This window comes from Zeus faber (genome assembly GCF_960531495.2).
Source record: "Zeus faber genome assembly, chromosome: 1".
Taxonomy (NCBI): Eukaryota; Metazoa; Chordata; class Actinopteri; order Zeiformes; family Zeidae; genus Zeus; species Zeus faber.
In genome coordinates, this window is record NC_137193.1 from 25,962,705 (window position 1) to 25,981,033 (window position 18,329).

At 43.0% G+C, this 18,329-nt stretch overlaps 2 protein-coding genes across 2 annotated transcripts; both read left to right on the forward strand.

Moving 5' to 3' along the window:
* The first annotated feature begins 1,882 nt into the window (after nucleotides 1-1,882).
* On the forward strand, nucleotides 1,883-6,149 carry cbx3a (chromobox homolog 3a (HP1 gamma homolog, Drosophila)). Its single transcript, XM_080005266.1, has 5 exons — nucleotides 1,883-1,994; nucleotides 3,185-3,327; nucleotides 4,653-4,824; nucleotides 4,928-5,022; nucleotides 5,388-6,149. The coding sequence occupies exons 2-5, from the start codon at nucleotides 3,191-3,193 to the stop codon at nucleotides 5,512-5,514; spliced, it is 531 nt and encodes a 176-aa protein (XP_079861392.1). The 5' UTR covers nucleotides 1,883-1,994; nucleotides 3,185-3,190; the 3' UTR covers nucleotides 5,515-6,149.
* Nucleotides 6,150-8,326: 2,177 nt separating this feature from the next.
* On the forward strand, nucleotides 8,327-14,304 carry snx10a (sorting nexin 10a; the record flags this gene model as incomplete). The annotated part of the gene is made up of 7 exons (XM_080019500.1): nucleotides 8,327-8,430; nucleotides 8,896-8,950; nucleotides 12,669-12,755; nucleotides 13,205-13,305; nucleotides 13,549-13,647; nucleotides 13,866-14,072; nucleotides 14,163-14,304. The coding sequence occupies 7 exons, from the start codon at nucleotides 8,327-8,329 to the stop codon at nucleotides 14,302-14,304; spliced, it is 795 nt and encodes a 264-aa protein (XP_079875626.1).
* Nucleotides 14,305-18,329: the final 4,025 nt, after the last annotated feature.

Consider the following 18,329-nt stretch of genomic DNA (forward strand, 5'->3'; position numbering starts at 1 on the left):
ATGTTTAGGTGAGATGGCAATGGCGTTCCTAACGATTTTTACGTTTAACACCATCCTGGAAATGTAGAGGATGCCAGAGGAGTGGAGAAGAAGTGGACTGGAATAAGGGAGACGTACAGAGCTGTAGTAACTACAGGGGAATAAAGTTGATCAGCCACAGCATGAAGCTATGGGAGAGGGTAGTGGAGGCTCGGTTAAGAGGAGAGGTGGGGATCAGCGAGCAGCAGTATGGTTTCATGCCAGGAAAGAGTACTACAGATGCAATGTTTGCTTTAAGAATGCTGATGGAAAAGTATCGGGAAGGCCAGAGGGAGTTGCACTGCGTCTTTGTGGATTTACAGAAAGCGTATGAAAGGGTGCCGAGAGAGGAAGTGTTGTATTGCATGAGGAAGTCGGGGGTGGCAGAGAAATACGTAAGAGTGGTACAGGATGAGGGCAGTTAGACAGTAGTAAGGTGTGCAGTAGCCGTGACGAAGGCATTCAAAGTGGAGGTGGGATTGCATCAAGGATCAACTCTGAGCCCTTTCTTGTTTGCAATGGTGATGGACAGATTAACAGATGAAATCAGGCAGGAGTCACCGTGGACTATGATGTTCGCAGATGACATTGTGATCTGTAATGAGAGTAGGGAGCAGGTTGAGGACAGCCTGGAGAAGTGGAGGCATCCATTAGAGAGAAGAGGAATGAAAGTCAGCAGGAGGACAGAATACATGTGCCTGAATGGGAGGGAGGGCGGCGAAATGCTGAGAATGCAAGGAGTGGAGGTGTAGAAGGCGGATGAGTTCAAGAAGAGAGTACAGGCAGGGTGGAGTGGGTGGAGAAGAGTGTCTGTGACAAAAGTGTTCCTGCAAGAGTGAAGGGGAAGGTATACAGGACGGTAGTGAGATCAGCTATGTTGTACGGTTTAGAGGCGGTGGCACTGACAAAAAGGCAGGTGGCTGAAATGGGGGTGACAGAGTTGAGGATGTTGAGATGTTTGGGAGTGATAAGTATGACAGGATTAAAAATGAGTACATTAGAGGGACAGCCCAGGTTGGACAGGGAGGAGAAGGATGCTGCCAGACAAGAGGAAAAGAGGAAGGCCAAAGAGAAGGTTTATGGATGTGCTGAGGGAGGACATGCAGGCGGTTGGTGTAAGGGAAGAAGATGCGCAGAACAGAAGGTATTGGAGGCACTGTGACGACCCCTAATGGGAGCAGCTGAAAGAAGAAGTTGATTGTTGTTCTGCACTTTTTAAACCAAAATCAATTAAAGTGGTTAACTTGTGTGCAGTAAATGCATTGATGCATGATTTATATTGTTCCCTTTCAGTACACCACGCTCAGTATGCCTATTAGTACTGTATCACATTGAATATTAAAGTGCAAATTAGCACTAGACCACTCTTGTGAGTTTGCAACCTTTTAAGACTAAAACCACAGAAGGGTTCAAACATTCCAGACTGACACTCACTCGTATGATAAAAGCAACACAGCTCCAACTAATCCAATTTAATTGGCGTGTGTTAGCTTTACAGTAGGCGTGCGAGTGATCAAACATTGACAATAGTCAATAGTATCGGTGGTGCTGAGGCGGTGGGGGGGCCCCCCCCCAATGAAATTGTGTTTCGGGCTGGCCCTGATAGAGCTATTTGACATAATATGCTATTTGTGTCTATTTCTTTTTTTATTTTTGTTCAACTTGAATTGTCAACAATAAGAACAAATGTTAATTTGTAGGAACCCTGCGCAGGTATCACGTTGAACGTAGTTGACGGGCCCTGGCACGTGGGCTGCGCGTGGAGAGAGGACTTGGCCGTCGAGCGTCGGGGCACGGGCGGTGACGAAAGCGGAAGTGAGTGCGGTTCGGGTTCGCGCGCGCGGAAAGAGCCCTCGCCGGCACCCGTAGAAGGGATAAAAGCCCTAGTTTGAGCGCGCGGCTGGTACTTGTTTGCCAAGTGTGCGCCAGAAAACACCGAAGTGGCAGGCCGCGTGTCCCGAGCACAAGACCCTGTTGTAAGATGCTTTTTGTTTTGTTTTTCCAAGCTCGCCCTTTCTCTCCCCTTTCCAATCGTCTGCAGTTAGTCCTTCGCCGCGGCAAAAACGAAACTTCGATCATTGTTGTATTGTCGATGCACATGGCGGTTAAAAGTCCCATCACTGTTTAGTTCGGTCGCCGTTAAGGCCGCCGCGCATCTACCCGTGCTGACGGTCTACTCTGCAGCCGGAGCACGGGGCCGGCTCGGCGAGGTTTCCACTCGGCGAGCTCGGGAGAATTCTCCCAGAAACGTGGTTTTCCTAGACGCGGGCCCTTTGTGGCCTGCTGCTTGGCTAACCGGCTAGGCGCTGCGACGCGAGATTCGGGGGCGGTTCGTTCGCGGCGAACGAATATTTGGGTACGACCGGCGCCCACCGTTACTCCGGCCAGGAAGCGAATCGTCGACTCCCAAACTGAGGATAGCGACCCGAGGACTTGAAACAAGTAGAAATCTGAAGATAATGCCAAGTCAGTTTGCAAAGTTAGCCCGGCTTGTGACTTGTATTGTTTGCATTGGACTGCTACGCGGGGTTTCTCCGACATGATAAATAAAAGAAGCTAAGGCCTTTACAACGACAAAACAAACAAACAAAAACAAACGGCGAGCCAAGAGCTGGAAGATTTGAGCCACTCGTTTTTTTTAATTTACATTTTTTTTTTTTTTTATTGGGTGTCTCGCCAAGAACCGGATCTCAAACTGGAGTCGACTCATACACCGCTAGCACACTCCAAACTGACCTCATTTGCTCAGTAATAATAATGTGGAAGCTGCAGTTTACCGTTGCAGAGGTCGTTCATTCTTAACATGGTAGATCCACATCAGTAGATCCTCTAGCGGAATAGTGCCAGAACATTGTTTCACTAAAGTACAGAGTACATTCAGACACGTGCATATCTTTTGTTGCTAATATATATTCTTTACTTATGTTTTTGCTTTTTTGGTCTGTCTATATTTTCTGCTTTATTTGTTCCTCAGGTTTAGTTTTGGACACCCCCCTGGGGTTTGCCACTTTAACCGCACCACACTGTACTTTTTACCATTGCATGTGGCAAATAAAAATCTGGATCCCTATTGATACAAACACAAACTGAGCCAAATATATTTTTCATCCACACCTTTCTGTGCATCCATTCCACCTCACACCAGTGTCTTGGGTTTTTTTAACAGCACAACATGGGCAAGAAGCAGAACACTAAGACAAAAAAGGAGGTTTCAGAAGAACCTGAAGAGTTTGTGGTGGAGAAAGTGCTTGACCAGCGTCTCGTGAATGGGAAGGTGGAGTTCTTCCTCAAGTGGAAAGGTTTTACAGAGTGAGTTCTGGGGTTGTGCCCTCCCACTTGGCTGAAGGGGCTTCCCTCCCACTGGGCTGGAGAAGCTCCCCTGGTGTGGGCCACCGCTTGGAGTTTTTGTGCTGATAGTGGCTGCATGAAGATTTCCATTGATGAAAGGATTGCACAGATTGAAGAGAGGGCAACTTTGAATTGCGTATTTTCTTTCTCCGAAACTTTTAATTTCTTAAACTATGTGTGAACGATCTGTTCTAAACCAGATGTGAGGAGTAACACCTTTTGGGAGGGGGGGGGGCGGTGCACGGTTAATGTTTCGTGTTACCATTTAAAGCTGTGCAGGCAGCTGTTTAGCCCTATTATCAAATACAGCAATTTTCAGATTTTTTTATTGTGGAGTTTGCGAAGTGGGCTTTCATGTTAATGTAGTTAAATTGCCAGTAATACCACCCACCAGGGCTGCCACAGTCATAAAATTTTAGTTGACCATTAATCGTCATGGAAATGACTATTATTAACAATTGAATTGACTTTTTCTTTCTTTGTTTGCCACTATTGGTAGTCCGTTCCTATAACAGTGTAGTAATATCCGCTCTAATTGGGAAGAAAAGTGATCCAATGACCTGGAACATTTTAACATAAAAATCCGGGTCGATGGTCAGTTTTCCTCAACTTGGACAATGCACAAACTTTGCATTGTTTTTGTTGCCACATTTCTAACATTGGTTTAAAGTTCCCTATACATTTCAATGGAAAAACAATTGCAAAATCTTGGTGATTTTACAAAGTCTTTGCAATTGGCTCAAATAATTTGTTATTTTCACTAATTTATTTGTTTAAGTTTGGGATCAAGCATTTTGTTGGAAAGGCCCGTCTGTCCAGATAACAGCAGTGGTTGCTGTTCTACTTGTTTGGTTGTGATTGGCTAGCAGACGGTTTCTCAAACTGCAATTAAAATCCATTCCATTTTATGTGGGTAGTCACAAGCTCAAATGCGCAAGGATGGCATCTTGTTTCCTGTAATGTGTGATTGAACACGTAATTGGGATTAAACATGTTTTGTATTTTGTCTTCGCAATGGAACTACAGTTTCGAAAATGTATATGCAGCTAAACTTATGTACGTGTCAGGATACTTTGAGGCCATTATGGCTCTATAGGTACTTGGCACTGGCAAAACTTAGCCGATCATGCGGTTTGAAGGAGGAAAACGGGGTTTTGGCATTGACCCCAAAAGTCTTCATCTGTGCATTCCTGTCTGTCCCTTCTTAGTTTGATTTGCAGAGTTTGTCAGCATGGCAGTGTTTGGATGTCTACCAAAGTAATGCAAGCCCCTTGTTTCTTATTCAGAGCTGATAATACGTGGGAACCGGAAGAAAACCTGGATTGCCCAGAGCTCATATCAGCTTTTTTAGAAGCACAGAAGAATGTGAAGGAGAACCCTGCTCCGCCGGCAGCCGCTGTCAAAAGGAAGGCCTCCACAGATGATCAGGGGGGGTCCGAAGCCAAAAAGAAGGATGTGGTGAGTTCGCTTCGGTTTCACAAGGCTCAAACTTTGATCGCTGGTTCAGGATTCTGGACGCATAATTTGCCTGAGGTCTGATGATTGTTTGTCCTGCTTTAAGAGCGAGAAGCCCCGTGGCTTTGCCAGAAACCTCAACCCAGAAAGGATAATCGGCGCCACAGACAGCAGCGGCGAGTTGATGTTCTTGATGAAATGGTGAGTGAGGGTTTGAGATGTTTCAGAAAGTAGCTCAACCTTTCTACTCCGGTGACGAAAAGCATGTTTGTTGTGTAATGGATTATGTCAGTAATGAAGGCCAATTTGACCCCCCCCCCCAACTAAAGTTCTAAAGAAAACAGTTCAACAACAGTTTGAACATTATTTGAAATTTTCGGGTCGAAATTGTAACGGCGGTGACAACCTCACTGTGATTACTTGCTTCTCCTGGAAGCTCTTATTTCCCAGCATCCTTCATATGATATTTTATGTATTGTATGTGCAGAATTTGGCGTGGCGGGTGTGACCCACGGTAATGAGCACGTGGCTATAAAACTCTTGACCTGTTGCTATTTGTTCCACAGGAAGGATTCTGATGAAGCAGATTTGGTGCCGGCCCGCGAGGCCAACACGCGATGTCCCCAGGTGGTGATTTCCTTCTACGAGGAGAGACTGACATGGCACTCCTGTCCTGAGGATGAGACGCAGTAGCTCCCCCTTCTGCTTGTTTGGTTTACGTATTTTAAGGCCGCCATCTTCCTGTTGGCTGTTTTGTTGTTTTTAGTTAACGTTGTGTGGTAGTAGACAGGACTACTACTCATGCTGTTGTACATATTTTTGAAATTAGTTAGTTGCATCAATGCTCCATAATGTCTTGACTTAAACATTTTTGTATTCTACTCTTAGATATAATTTGAAGATGTCCAATAAAGGTTTAATGCTATCAAATTCTGTGAGCAAGCCTGAACACAGTGATTAAGCTGAATTGTGTACTATTATGGGTAAGGGGCGTTTGTAACGTCTCATTTCTTCCAAGGTTTATTTTTAGGCCATTAAGTAATCATTTTCTGTTTAATGTGGTACTTGCTATGATTGATGCAGTTTTTAAAAAGGTCTGTTTTAATTCTGACTCAGTTCAGTGTGAAGCCTATAGTTAAAGACCAAATGAACGTTTTAAGGCGAGGGGAGCAACTGTTATTGTTAAAATAAATTAGCGCTAATTTTTTATAAATAAGCTGTCCAGACATTCTTACAACAAAGACGTGATAGATAAAGTTGTTTGATAGGTATGCATGTACATAGACCATAAAACATCCTTTTGTCAAGATAACGGAAATAAAAAGCAATACAAGCACAGACAATTTTGAAAATAATTGCAGATTCGAGTGCTTAAATGAATAAGGAGGTGTGTGGTGGTGGTGGAAGTGAACTCCAAACTCAGTTTGGGGAAACTGCAGTGAGGTAGAATCACAAAGAATAGAAATGCACTACTATATGTATATATTAAGTTGGATAGTTAGCTAGTTTTCGTCCCTGACCATATTAAAATGACCCATCCTTTCTAACTTCATAGCACAATCACGATTGTGCTTCAAAACAGTCCAATGGGGCTAAATAGTAGTAAGTCTTGTAAAAAACAGACAAAGCAACTTCATGAAAATGGGACGATTACCTGTTGATGTTATACCATGGGAGGTTCTGACAGGTTTTTCAGGGTTTTACACCAACTGGCTACCTATTGTAGCCAATGTTACGCTTTGGATGTACTGCTGCAATTGCAGGCAGTTGCTTTAAATAGGATATGATGTTACTATTATTTGAAACATGTTAAATATATTCTATGCCATGTCTGACTTCAATGTGAGTTTCCCGTTTTCAAGAGATTTTTAAGTTTTTGGAAGTTTCTCTATAGTAAAGTAAGCGAGGTTGTGCTTTGAGCCGTTGTAAATGAGGCATCATGTGAAAAATAGCGAGCCTATAATCATTGTTCAGTCTTTTTGCTACACCAAAATACTCAATTTTTACAGCCCAGCCCAAAGACTGGTGAATGGGCCAAATTGAGGAATTTCAGAAAATGGCAGTATCAGCTGGTCGCTCCACCTTACTCAGACCGGTCAGTGCAGCATGTGACCACAATCACTCAATTGATTTTAGCACTCGATCTCCAGTAATGATGAACTAAACAGATTTTGTGTCTTCCACAACAATTGTAGGCAAAGAAGGGAAAGTGGTCATGTGCGTTGTGAACATACTCCTGAAACATTGGAGGTTGCGTTGCCATTGGCACGGGCTGTTTGGCATCTGTGAGGAGACTGGTCTCATGGTGGGTATTAGACAATCAGCAACAGACTTTGACTGTCTTGTGCAATACTGCAGTCTAGAGCAACTCTGGATGTATTAAGGGTCTTCTGAGTGGCGCTGTCCACAACATTTGACAGAAGCAAAGCTTTCGTCGACGTGAATTGTTAGGTCATTTGTTGAAATCACTCAACTGTGGTTCAGTCTCCACAAAAGACCAAACATTTGTCATCACACAAGATGCGTCCAGAACATTTGAAACGTTTTAGCCCTGTAGAACTAAGTATCTACAATGACCATTTACCAAGAAGACACGTGTCCAACTTAATCAAAATGGACAGTTTGCAATCAAATTGTCAAAAGCTGGGGAAAAAAAAAATCTGATAAAGAGTCCTGTCCCACAATGAAATAAAATCTTCATAAATAATCATAAATTGTATTCTTTGTTGGGAGCCATTCCTGGCCAGGTGTACCCAAGAAAAATGCCCAAAACATACCAAACGGGTGAATTTCCATTCCTCCTTATGTCCAGGCAAGGGGCGCTCACGCTTTTTAAGGCACGCTTTGAATAGAACCTAGGAATCATGGGTAATGTCACTTGAAACATTGCAGAAGGAACGGGTGAAAGTGAAGAAAACAGCCATTCACATGTTTCCAAAGAGAAAGCTCAGCCGGTGCATTCCAAGCCTGTTAATTAAATCAATCATCCATCGTGACCTGCATGCTTGTTTTCGGGGAGATTATCAGCCAGGTCAAGTTTATTTATGTGAACCTTAATCACGGTACATCTCAAAGGGCTTCAGTCAACCATGGTGCAGCCTACATGACTATCCCTTGGTATCCCTTGGAGTGTGTGTGTTGTCTATGTTAATGCTTAAATGCCTGTGTGTACCTGTACTGCACACACTGTGGGAAAGATTGTGATTTTTACAGTACCTAACTCATTAAGTAACTAATGTATTCTCACAGTAATTTATTGCAATCAAAAACAATGTTTTGCATTTCTGTTTACACTAATAGTCTGTGCCACGGTTTGGTTTTATGTAACCTTCTCATCAATTACAACAGTGGAAACCCCGCTGTAAATCAGATCACTGTGCGCTACTCCTGTGATCCATCATGTGTAATGGATTCATTTTGTGAGTTGGCCTGGCTCCTCAGGGGGTCTCCTTTATAGCTGCAATCTGCAATCTCCTTTACTGTGTTATCTCCAAGTGAAAGGAGCATGCTATCAGCCAGGAATAACGTGGACCTCAGCTCTCCCGAAACCCATGACCCGCCACACAGACCACTGTATGCAAATGGCCAGGCGTCGGCCTTCCTCCAAGGGTAAATATTTAAGACAGAATACTTTTGATTGGCTTCAGTCGCTTTGAGTGTCAACTCCTGGGACTACATTTTTGCCACAGCTCTGAGGAACTCTGGGAAAACTGGTAAGACCTTCAAATGATTTCTGATGGGGAATAATTTTTGTATTTTATTAAAGTCATCGCCTGGGTCCCATCAAACTGCTCTTCAATGATTAATTAAGTCCATATACCTGTAAAATACAATGGTAGCATTTATATTGTTTTATGTCAGGATGAGCCTGAAGTAGGTACTTTATTATAAGCACCCTAATAACAGGGCACTGGAGAGAATACGTACTTTTATTTTTTAACACTTTTAGTACATTTTAGAGCAGGTGCTTGTTGACTTCCACTTAAGCGGGAATGTCAATGTAGTCCTTTCCCTTTTACTAGTCATTTTGTGTCAGGGTATGTGTACTTTTTACTGAATCCTCCACGCCTCCAGTTCGTACGGCTGGGAGTGTGACGTCAGCGCGTATACAGGCAACGAGCCCTGCGCGGTTATGACGTCAGTCCATTTAAAAACAATGTGTTCAGTACATCTGGTTAGGAATAATTTCCTTCAATATCACTTCGGCAATGGTATAACCTTTCTTTGTTATCAAAGTGCAAAGTGATACTGTCCATAGTGCTGGTTTGGATTTGAGATCTTCTTGTGTCAATGATGTACTGTATGTGCGTCGTGTGTGTGTGTGTGTGTGTGTGTGTTTTTTAAACATTATATATAAGCAATATCTTTACACCTCTTTTTCATTTTGGGAGTACCTCCTGTAGTAGCGCGTTTGAGAAACACTCTATATAAGTGATACACAACAAAATCACAAATTATTATTAATGCTATAAAGTATGCATGCGTTTTTGGAAGATGGCCCGTTTCATTTTTGTGTGAATACATAATATATATATAATATATAAAAAGAATATATATATATATATATATATATATTTATACACACACGCACACATAAAAAAATACTTATTTTTTTACGTGGTTTGAAGCGCCAGGTGACAGTTTAGCGTTAATCAGGAACAGGTGTTGGCTGGGAGGTAAATAATAAAGAGGCTTCCATCGCGTCGAGCCTCAGCTGTACCGGTTCCGCGCCGGAGGTTCCACGGGGGAAAGCAGCCTGACACGCTTTAGCTTTTTTTTTTTTTTTTTTTTTTCTCTCTCCGGGGAGGGGGGGCTTGGTTTGATTATTTATTGTGTCGCAAACATTTTAATAGGCTTTCCTCTTTCCTCCGCCCAAAAAAAAAACAAAAAAAAAAAACCCCAAAACTAAAAAAAAGTCGTGAACGCGCGTCGTGAGCGGAGCGCGCTCTCCCGCGGAGCGTCTGTTTGGTCAAAAGGACTAAAGGAAGGTGAGCTGCCCCTCGCTCGCACACCCCTGTCTTCCTTTGAATCCTCGGAGACCAATTTACATGCGATCGTCAACTGTCTGTGACTTATCAGATGCTCGGAATACGGAGTTTATGTTCCTTCTGTCTCCGGGCGTGGCGCCAACTGCAACCCCGCGCTGAACTCCCTTTTGAATCGTTTATTATAGGCGGTGTTTCGGAACTCGAGCGTCAATGCATGTAACCGCTGCCCACCTGCTGCGTCAACATTTTATCTTCCATGTGGCGCATTCGCTTCCTATTGATAGACCGCTTGGACCTGCTGGACATGCACAATTTTAAAACGATCAGTTTGATATTGGCTATTTGGGAATTATTCCATCTGAACTCTATTTGAATACCCTTTGTCTCTGTCCCAAGCATTGAAGGCACCCATTTTCTCAAATGCTGTCCCTTTTCATGGCTAATGGCCGGGGTTATGGGTTGCTTTCCATCCTAGCTCCCGGACATAAAAGCTGCATTTGTACTAAGTGATTAGCTTTTTCCCCCACAGCCAAGTAGGACCTCAAGGAAATAAAGAAAGGGATGATCTACTGGAGGATCAACATCACCGACGGAGATATTTAATGGGCTGAAACGGGAAGAATATTGCCCCAGGAGCTTGTTATGTTTATTGCATTTAATGGTTATGACAAATCATTTAGGAAGCCTGTGGGACTGAGGTGTTTGTGTGAATATTCATATCAAAATGTTCAGCTTTGATTTAACTAATCCATTGTTCAGTAACCTGAGGGCCTTGGCTCCTGTTGCACGTTCCATATTATTATGCATCTGTTTGCATATTCCTGCATGGGGTGTTAAAAATAGTGTTCTCCTGTGCTCGGGTTAGTAAAACCAGCTTTGTTTGCCTGGCAGTATGTGCTGCGTGTGGGTTCTTCCGGTGTTGTCTTTAGCCTGGTTGAAAGTTTCTGCGTTCAGGACAGCTGGAGTAGAATGTTGGGCTGTGTTTGGCAACAGACTAGACCTTCAAAGCACTGCACTTGAACTGAGATTTACTGTTTATCAACCTTTGTCCAATTTTCTTTTCAGGTTTCTACGCCCACAATGGAAGGTGTATTGGACGGTCTCATGAGAACAGTAAGTTGCAGCTCTACACCGTACTAGGCACACCTAAAGAGAATATATATATATATCTGATCTAATGCAAGTTTCGTACACTCGTGCTGCTCCAGTTCGACTGATGCTTTTATAAAGGAAATTGTAGAATTTTCAGCCTTTTTTAAATCACATTTCCAGGCGGTATGTTGATATGGGGTACTAAGTTGCTGTGGGTTTGTCTTTAATTTGACTGCAAATTAATTTAAATCTTCTTTAGTTAATGTAGAGAAAGTTGTCAGATTGTGTTTTATAGTCATAAAACGATGCCCCCATACCTAAGGGGGCTAGAACTAAACATTAATTATATTTGTCTATCTTAAAAGTGCTTATATTTTATTAGGTTTATTTTCTTTCAAATGTTGGAACACCCTAATTTCTATGTGTGCAGCAACCTCTGACAAACTAGGCTCAAAACAGGGAATGTGGTTTTGTAGTTTGTTCTGTTTGCCAAGAGTCTTAATTCTACGCAGCGCACATGAGAAACTAGAGGGTGCACTTTGTGCCCCCTGACACCATTAACCACTAGGATTAAGGTGGCACTTGGCCAGACTTTGACACCCACCCCCCATACACACACACAATTATGACTTCAACTCACTGCACTGTGGCCTAAAATGATGGGCTCCACTCTGTTCCCAACAGTGTCATGTTCCCTAAACCTATAAAAATGGATGTCCATACCTCTGGTATGATATCATTCTATGCTACAGCTTGTATGTTCTACGTGTTTATGTTAATGCCAACTTTTGTTAATGTTCAGGATCAAGAGACCATTTGTCACATCCATATAGGCACTGAAATGTCATGACACCCGGAGACTACGCACAATAAGCTCTAAAAATACTAAAATGTGCATAATGAATATGTTAGAGTTTGAATAACAGCATTTTTGAAGCAGCTTGTCCATAAACACCATTTTATATTGTAGTTTGGTTTATATGCTAGGTGTATGGACATTATTTTTTTGATGTGAGGGAACATTGTTTGTCAACCTGAACATCACCATGAGGGAATATGGGAGACACTCCCAAAAGGGCATGGCTGCTCAATGCTTGTATCACCGTCTCTTATGATGTTACGTGAGCAAACTCGCCTCAGTGATCACATTTGTACATTAGTCTAGATAATAGTCTTACACTTTTGTTTGTGTTTGCAGCTTGGGGTGAGGGAAGGCCTTTTTAATTTAATAATTCAATATATTGCACCCCAGCCGTCATAACCATCTTCCTCCACTGCCGTCTGTCACAGCTTGGCCACATTTTAGTGTATCTGGACTTGCAGAACTAATATGGCTTTTATTTTAATTCATTATATTTATCTGTAAGTGTACTGCTTCCAGAATAGTTTCAGTAATGTCCTGTCAGACATACACTACCAATCAAACATTTTAGAACATCCATTTTTCCTGTTTTTATTTAAATTTTAGTCCAGTGACTAACCTGAAATGGATGAACGTAAGCCGGAAACTGCCAGAGGAGAACACTTTTTCATGTTACCAAAAATATTCCAATAGAAGGCCTTTTTCAGGGAACAAGGGAACAACACTTTTGTTTACTTACAAACCCTCTCTGTATAAAAGCAGTGTTGGAACAGACTGTACTATACCATCTGAAGCATTACTTTTGACCGGTAGTGTTTCATATGGAATGCGTTCCCATTGTTGATTTAAAGAACAGCCTCCAAACATGACGCCTCCCTGAAATGGAGACATTTTGACTTTTGCAGGAGTTTATCAGTGTTTGTGTTGGGGATCCAAAGCCCCACAGAGGTTACTTCTGGCACTCCCAGGTTGACTACAACATCTGTTTACATGTGAGTTTTGCATCAGGAACTTGCATGTTTTGGCCCAAAACCTGCCCAAGTGAAATCCTTGTCTTAGGAAGTTTGGTTCCTATGTTGTCCCTAGGGGTGCACATATTGGGTTTGAGCTCATGTAATTGTGAAAATTCTTGGACACAGTTACATTGACTTCCTTTTCAAAGCTGTAGTTCTTATTTCTTTAAACACTGAAGATTTATCAGAACGAGAGTAGACGTATTAGACCATGAATAAATTGTAGACTATCCATAATCTATTTTAATGTGAGATTTTTCAATTAGTGTTTCCCCTTGAGTGAAAACATGGTACTTGTAACTTGCCCAAAAAGTTTCTGTGCTGCCCAGAATGTCTGGACACTTTATCATGAATGTTGAAATTTTTTTGCCTAGCTAGAAAGCGCACCTGGACTTTGTATTCATATTAAAGTTGTTTTCTCCCTCCAGACAAACAGCATGTGTTTTAGAAAGAAGACGTCCTGTGTGAGGAGGCGGTACAGCGAGTTTGTATGGCTGCGACAGTGTCTGCAACAGAATGCCCTCATCATGTATATTTATTTCTGTTTCTCAGCTTTTAGTATTACTCACTGCCATCCTTTCATCCCACTGTACCTTCTTGGATATTGTTTCCCAAATAATTTTTAGCCTCAATTGATATATGGTCATTTTTGTTCTGAACTCAAGTCTTGGCCCGTTTACTCCCTCTGATTGCCTTAAGATGCATATATTCAAAAGGAAGGATTTTCTCCTCTCAATGTTTGTTTTTTCAGGCTTTGTGTCTTTGTATGCAGAGATTTGCCAAAGTTGCCACCGTGGAACCCTTTCTTCAGTTTGAACAACGCAGAGCAGGTCAAGCAGAGAATGAAGGGCCTTCAAGACTTCCTACAAAAGTGAGTGGCTCTGAAGCCTCCGTGCCCGATTGTCCACAATTGCCACATCTAGTGGTAAACTTGGCAGCTTCACGTATAAAGTTTAAGCCTAGCATACCTGAATGACACGCTGGAGCATGTTCTTTTGGTCTTTATAAGCAAATTCCAGTCCTCAGCGTGACATGATTATATTTCCAACAGCCTACCTATTTTGAAAAGTGACCCTGTCCTTTCTGCAGTGTCCTCCAGACACCGCTGCTGCTCTCAGACAGTCGACTCCACCTCTTCCTCCAGTCGGACCTCTGTATAGTGAAGATGGAGAGGTGTGCCCGGGGCGACACCAGGTACAGCGTGGCCCAGGCCATTCAGCGCTCAGACAGCGGCCTCATCAGTCGCTTCACACTCGAGAATGCAGACAAATCCTCCTGCGACTCTGACTGTGAAAGGTATTTTCTCCTGAATGTCATAACTATTGTTAGTCTGGACGGCTGTGTAGTTATAAATCAGCCCATTTACCTTCAAACTTCCTCTTACAGCAGTGCCTCGTCAGGTTTGGGGCTCAGTGTGGACACCCAAGTGCGGAGTAGTCCGCCGCCCTTTTTGGAGTCCAACAGAGACCATGGGTTGTTCATCAATTTCTCACAATCGCCCTCTGAAGAGCAAAATCTGCAGCCTTGAAACGCAACCTGCAGCAGCTTGACTCACTTCACCCTGTTTGCTGAAGGCTTATCAGTGTTATTTATACAGCTCTTGTTGCGTTTCTCTCAAGGGGAAAAGCATTCATTTTACACTGCAAGCCATTTCGCCCCCCCCCCCGGTTTTAGATTTTTGTTTCTTAAAGTATATTTGTTAATTCTGATTGTTACTCTGTACTAAATTTGTTCAACTGAAACTCTTAACTTTCTGTCTTAAAGAAATATTCCAGTACTTCTGTGAACATGTAAAAATATTTACTTTTAGTGTATAAACCCGAGATTGTACTGGGAATGTCTTAATGTTTTTATCGTCAATGTAAACTTGTACTTGGTGCCTGTAGTAAAGGAAATGTTTAATGTGGAGTCATTTTAGAAAATTAAAATTTTTAATTTTTCAATGATGAATAAATGTAATTGAGATTTTGCCTATAGCTTTTTAAAAGCCCTTGAAGCGGTTCTATTTCAGCCATTCTATTGTGAAAGCTCATGCACTGTTTGGCCAGCCCAGTAGAGGGAGTAGAGACCTCGGAGAAATCAATCCAGTTAATAATATTGCAGATCCAATGATGAGTGCAAAAGGTAAACATCCACAAATTCAAATGGTTTGTTTAACACTTAATTGTCGTAAGGGCTTTAATGGGGTTATTTTTGAATGTCACTAAAGAAACTCGACATTCAAGCGTCAGTGTTCCTTACGAGAATGTGGGCTGTAATCTTCATTTCCCCCTTGGTCAGCCTCTGAATGACGAGGTAAAGAAGGACCTTAAACAGGATCAGCGGGCCGGATCCTGCAGACGTGCTCTGACATGATCTGGTTGGGGTTTTCAGTTCAAAAATTGCGGTCAGGATTGACGGCGACGCCAGCTATCCCCACACACCCCTCTTTTGAGCCTCAAACAAGACTCTCCATAGAGCTGCAGCCAGTGTAGATGCCTGTATGCAAATTCTGACCTGTGTCCCGATATTGCAGGGAATCCATCCAAAAACAAACTAGTCTTTCATCTGTCATTCTTTGACTTCCATAGTTTTGTGGTTGGAACGCGCCCTCTCTGTTTGCTGTTTAAGGTTGACCTTATCAAAGTACCCTGTGACAGCAGCACACATACTGTGTCTGTGGGGGAACACAAGTTCACAGCTGACACCATAAGAACGCATGCCATCTGCACTGTTCCATTAAATCTGTAATAGACACACAAAGAATTACAGTTCCTCCAGGGCCACTAAATTTCCAGACAAAATGAAATGCGACTGCAAGGTGTATCTTGTGTCCGCATGTGTTTGTTTACCCAAAAACATCTGTCTGCCTCTTTTGTAGGTGAAAGTATTGGATATTGAGTGTTCATGTCCCACGTCTATTTCAGGTTGGTAATTTATAACTCAATTCTGAGTGTGCATCGATGCGCTTCGTACCCCCAAAACACCAAACAAAGCCCAAACCCAATTGTATTTCAAAGCAATTAGGGTGTCCAGTGAGTTGTGAACGGGCTTGTCGAGCCGTCTCTGGGATGCTGTGATATTTTTTAATTGTTAATTTTCTGTCACATTAGTTAACTCCGCCATCCCTGGCCAGGTGACTGACGAGAGATAAAATGACCAAGTTGATCCTTTGAATTTTTGATGAAACCCGGTGAGTGGTGTTTTAATGTTCGGGGGCCAGAGATTTCTCAGCCGCTAGTGAGTTAAATGAGCGCCTATATCATATTTACAGCCGTTTTATACGAGGATCTCCTCTAATGCATTCCAATGTAGGAAGCTTCAAATGATGGAGCCATCAATATTAGTATTCGTTTTTATGAGTGTAAATTATTAGCTCATTTAGACTCCCACCTGAAGTCACTAGAGGAGCTGGGCTCACCTCCTTGACCCTACAAAGGCCAACAATGGCAAAATCCATAGAGACAATTAGCCTGAATAACCTGCGATTCCTCTACATCTTTAGTGTTTTTTCCATCAAATATCTTTGTTTTCCTCCTTCTCTGTTTACTCCATCCTTAACTCTCTCCTGGGTCCTGACCTCTGTCCAATGGCTTCTTCCTCCCATTCTCCTCTCTTGCGCTGCCTCCCATCCATCCTGTGTCTCTGTCTGGTGCTTGGGTCAGAGGTGGTGGCTTGCATTGTATTTGTGATCATTGCGTTTAAAGTGCTGTTGCATTCAGATCATTAAAAGTCAATGCGCTTGCCTCTCTTCTTTTTTTTTTCCCCCCCTTCCCCCTAAAACATCCACACATACACAACCACTGCGCACTTGCGGCCGCTTAACAGTAAAATACGACCTGTGCGCAGATAAATGTCTGAGACCCATCTATCTGCAGGCGTTAAAGCCGACTAATGGAGATGACATATTACAGGACTAAATGACGACCATAAAAATTCGCGCCATGCTTTGCGGTCCCGCGCGGCCATTGTGCTCATGATGGGATGTGATGTCGGCACCGCGCGAAGCCCGAAGCCGAACGGAGGGTGATGTCATGTACCTGCAGATTTGTTGGAACACATAAATTCAATCTGATGTACTGGATACTGTTTAAGAATTAAAGGTATATTGTTTATTGTGAAAGGCACAGGATTCACATTTAAAGACACAGAAAAAAACACACGCAAACACAAACACAGGATCTCGTCATTGTTTTTGTATTGCATCAAAGTTGGAAATGCGGCTGTGAGAAACCACACGAATCGGACAGGAAAGAACCAAAATTAGGGGTTTATTTCCTCAAAAGAATACGTATGAAAAAAAGTCCAGGGGGAATTTCACTAATTTACAAAATGGCCCAAGAATAAAAATGACCAAACTGACCTACCCAAATGAAACAGAAGGGAACATATATGAGGGCAGAGCTGAACCAGAATGACACAAGAGGGGTGTGAGACAATCAGCAACAAATAATAAATCTTTAATAATGTGTAATAGGGGATTAAAAAGAATTAAAGGAAGAACTTTGAACCTATTTAAATACCCGGTAAAATCCATACAAAAACCCTTCATCTATGAAGGGTTTTTAAGGTTGACCTTAAACAGACCCCACAGTCAAACTAAATGGTTTAGTCCACAACTTGTTCTGTTGAGCTTTAAAACCCTGCACAGAAACCTTGTTTCCATGTTCTCGGCAGGCCAGGTGAAAGATGGATATTTGTGAAACAAAACCCTGTGTGTCATTATAACATGTTTTAACTTCTTACGTGCATTATCAAACAGAACTATAACGCTGGGTTACAAATCGGTTGGTGGTGGGTGCGACCATCACAGCGGCCATGATGAGCTCTGAACTGGGACCTTTAGGAGAGCGTCCATGTTGTAGTGACGCCACACGTACGTCTTCCAGGTACATCACTTCAGAATCACTCCTCCCCTTCATTCTTTTTCACTTTCTATCTCTTTATTAATTACTCCTCTCTCTCTCTCTCTCTCTCTCTCTCTCTCTCTCTCTCTCTCTCTCTCTCTCTCCGTGCGCGTCTCTCCTCTCTGTCGCTCTCTCTCTTTTTGTCCCTGAGCGAACGGAGCGGTTGTAATTGCTTCTCTTCGGAGCAGTTAGACGCGGCAGAGAGGGGAGCACGTAGCGGAGCTGCATTTGCATTCGAGATGAGCCGAGACGGAAGAAGAGGAGGAAGAGGAGGGAGGAGGAGGAGGAGGAGGAGGAGGGGGGATGAGGAGAGGAAGAATGAAAGGGAATGTGCCCTCCTACAATGCACGAGACGCTTCTCTGCTCTCCCCTCTCTCTCTTTCTCCACCTTTGTTCTCACCTCCTCATCTATTGTCTCCCTCCCTCCATCCCTCGCTCCACCCCAGCCCCCCCACCCCACCCCCCTCGCAGCGAGGCACCCCTCTCATTGTCTTTCCAGAGAGTTCCAAGGTCACCGGGAGCTTGCTCATCAGAGCAGGGTATTGTACACTTAGCGCTGGCATGGAGGAGCTAATTTGTATCTGCGTGTGTGTGTGTGCGTGCGTGTGTGTGTGTGTGTGTTCCTCCATTCATATGTGTGTATGTATGTGCGATGGTCTGCTTGTTT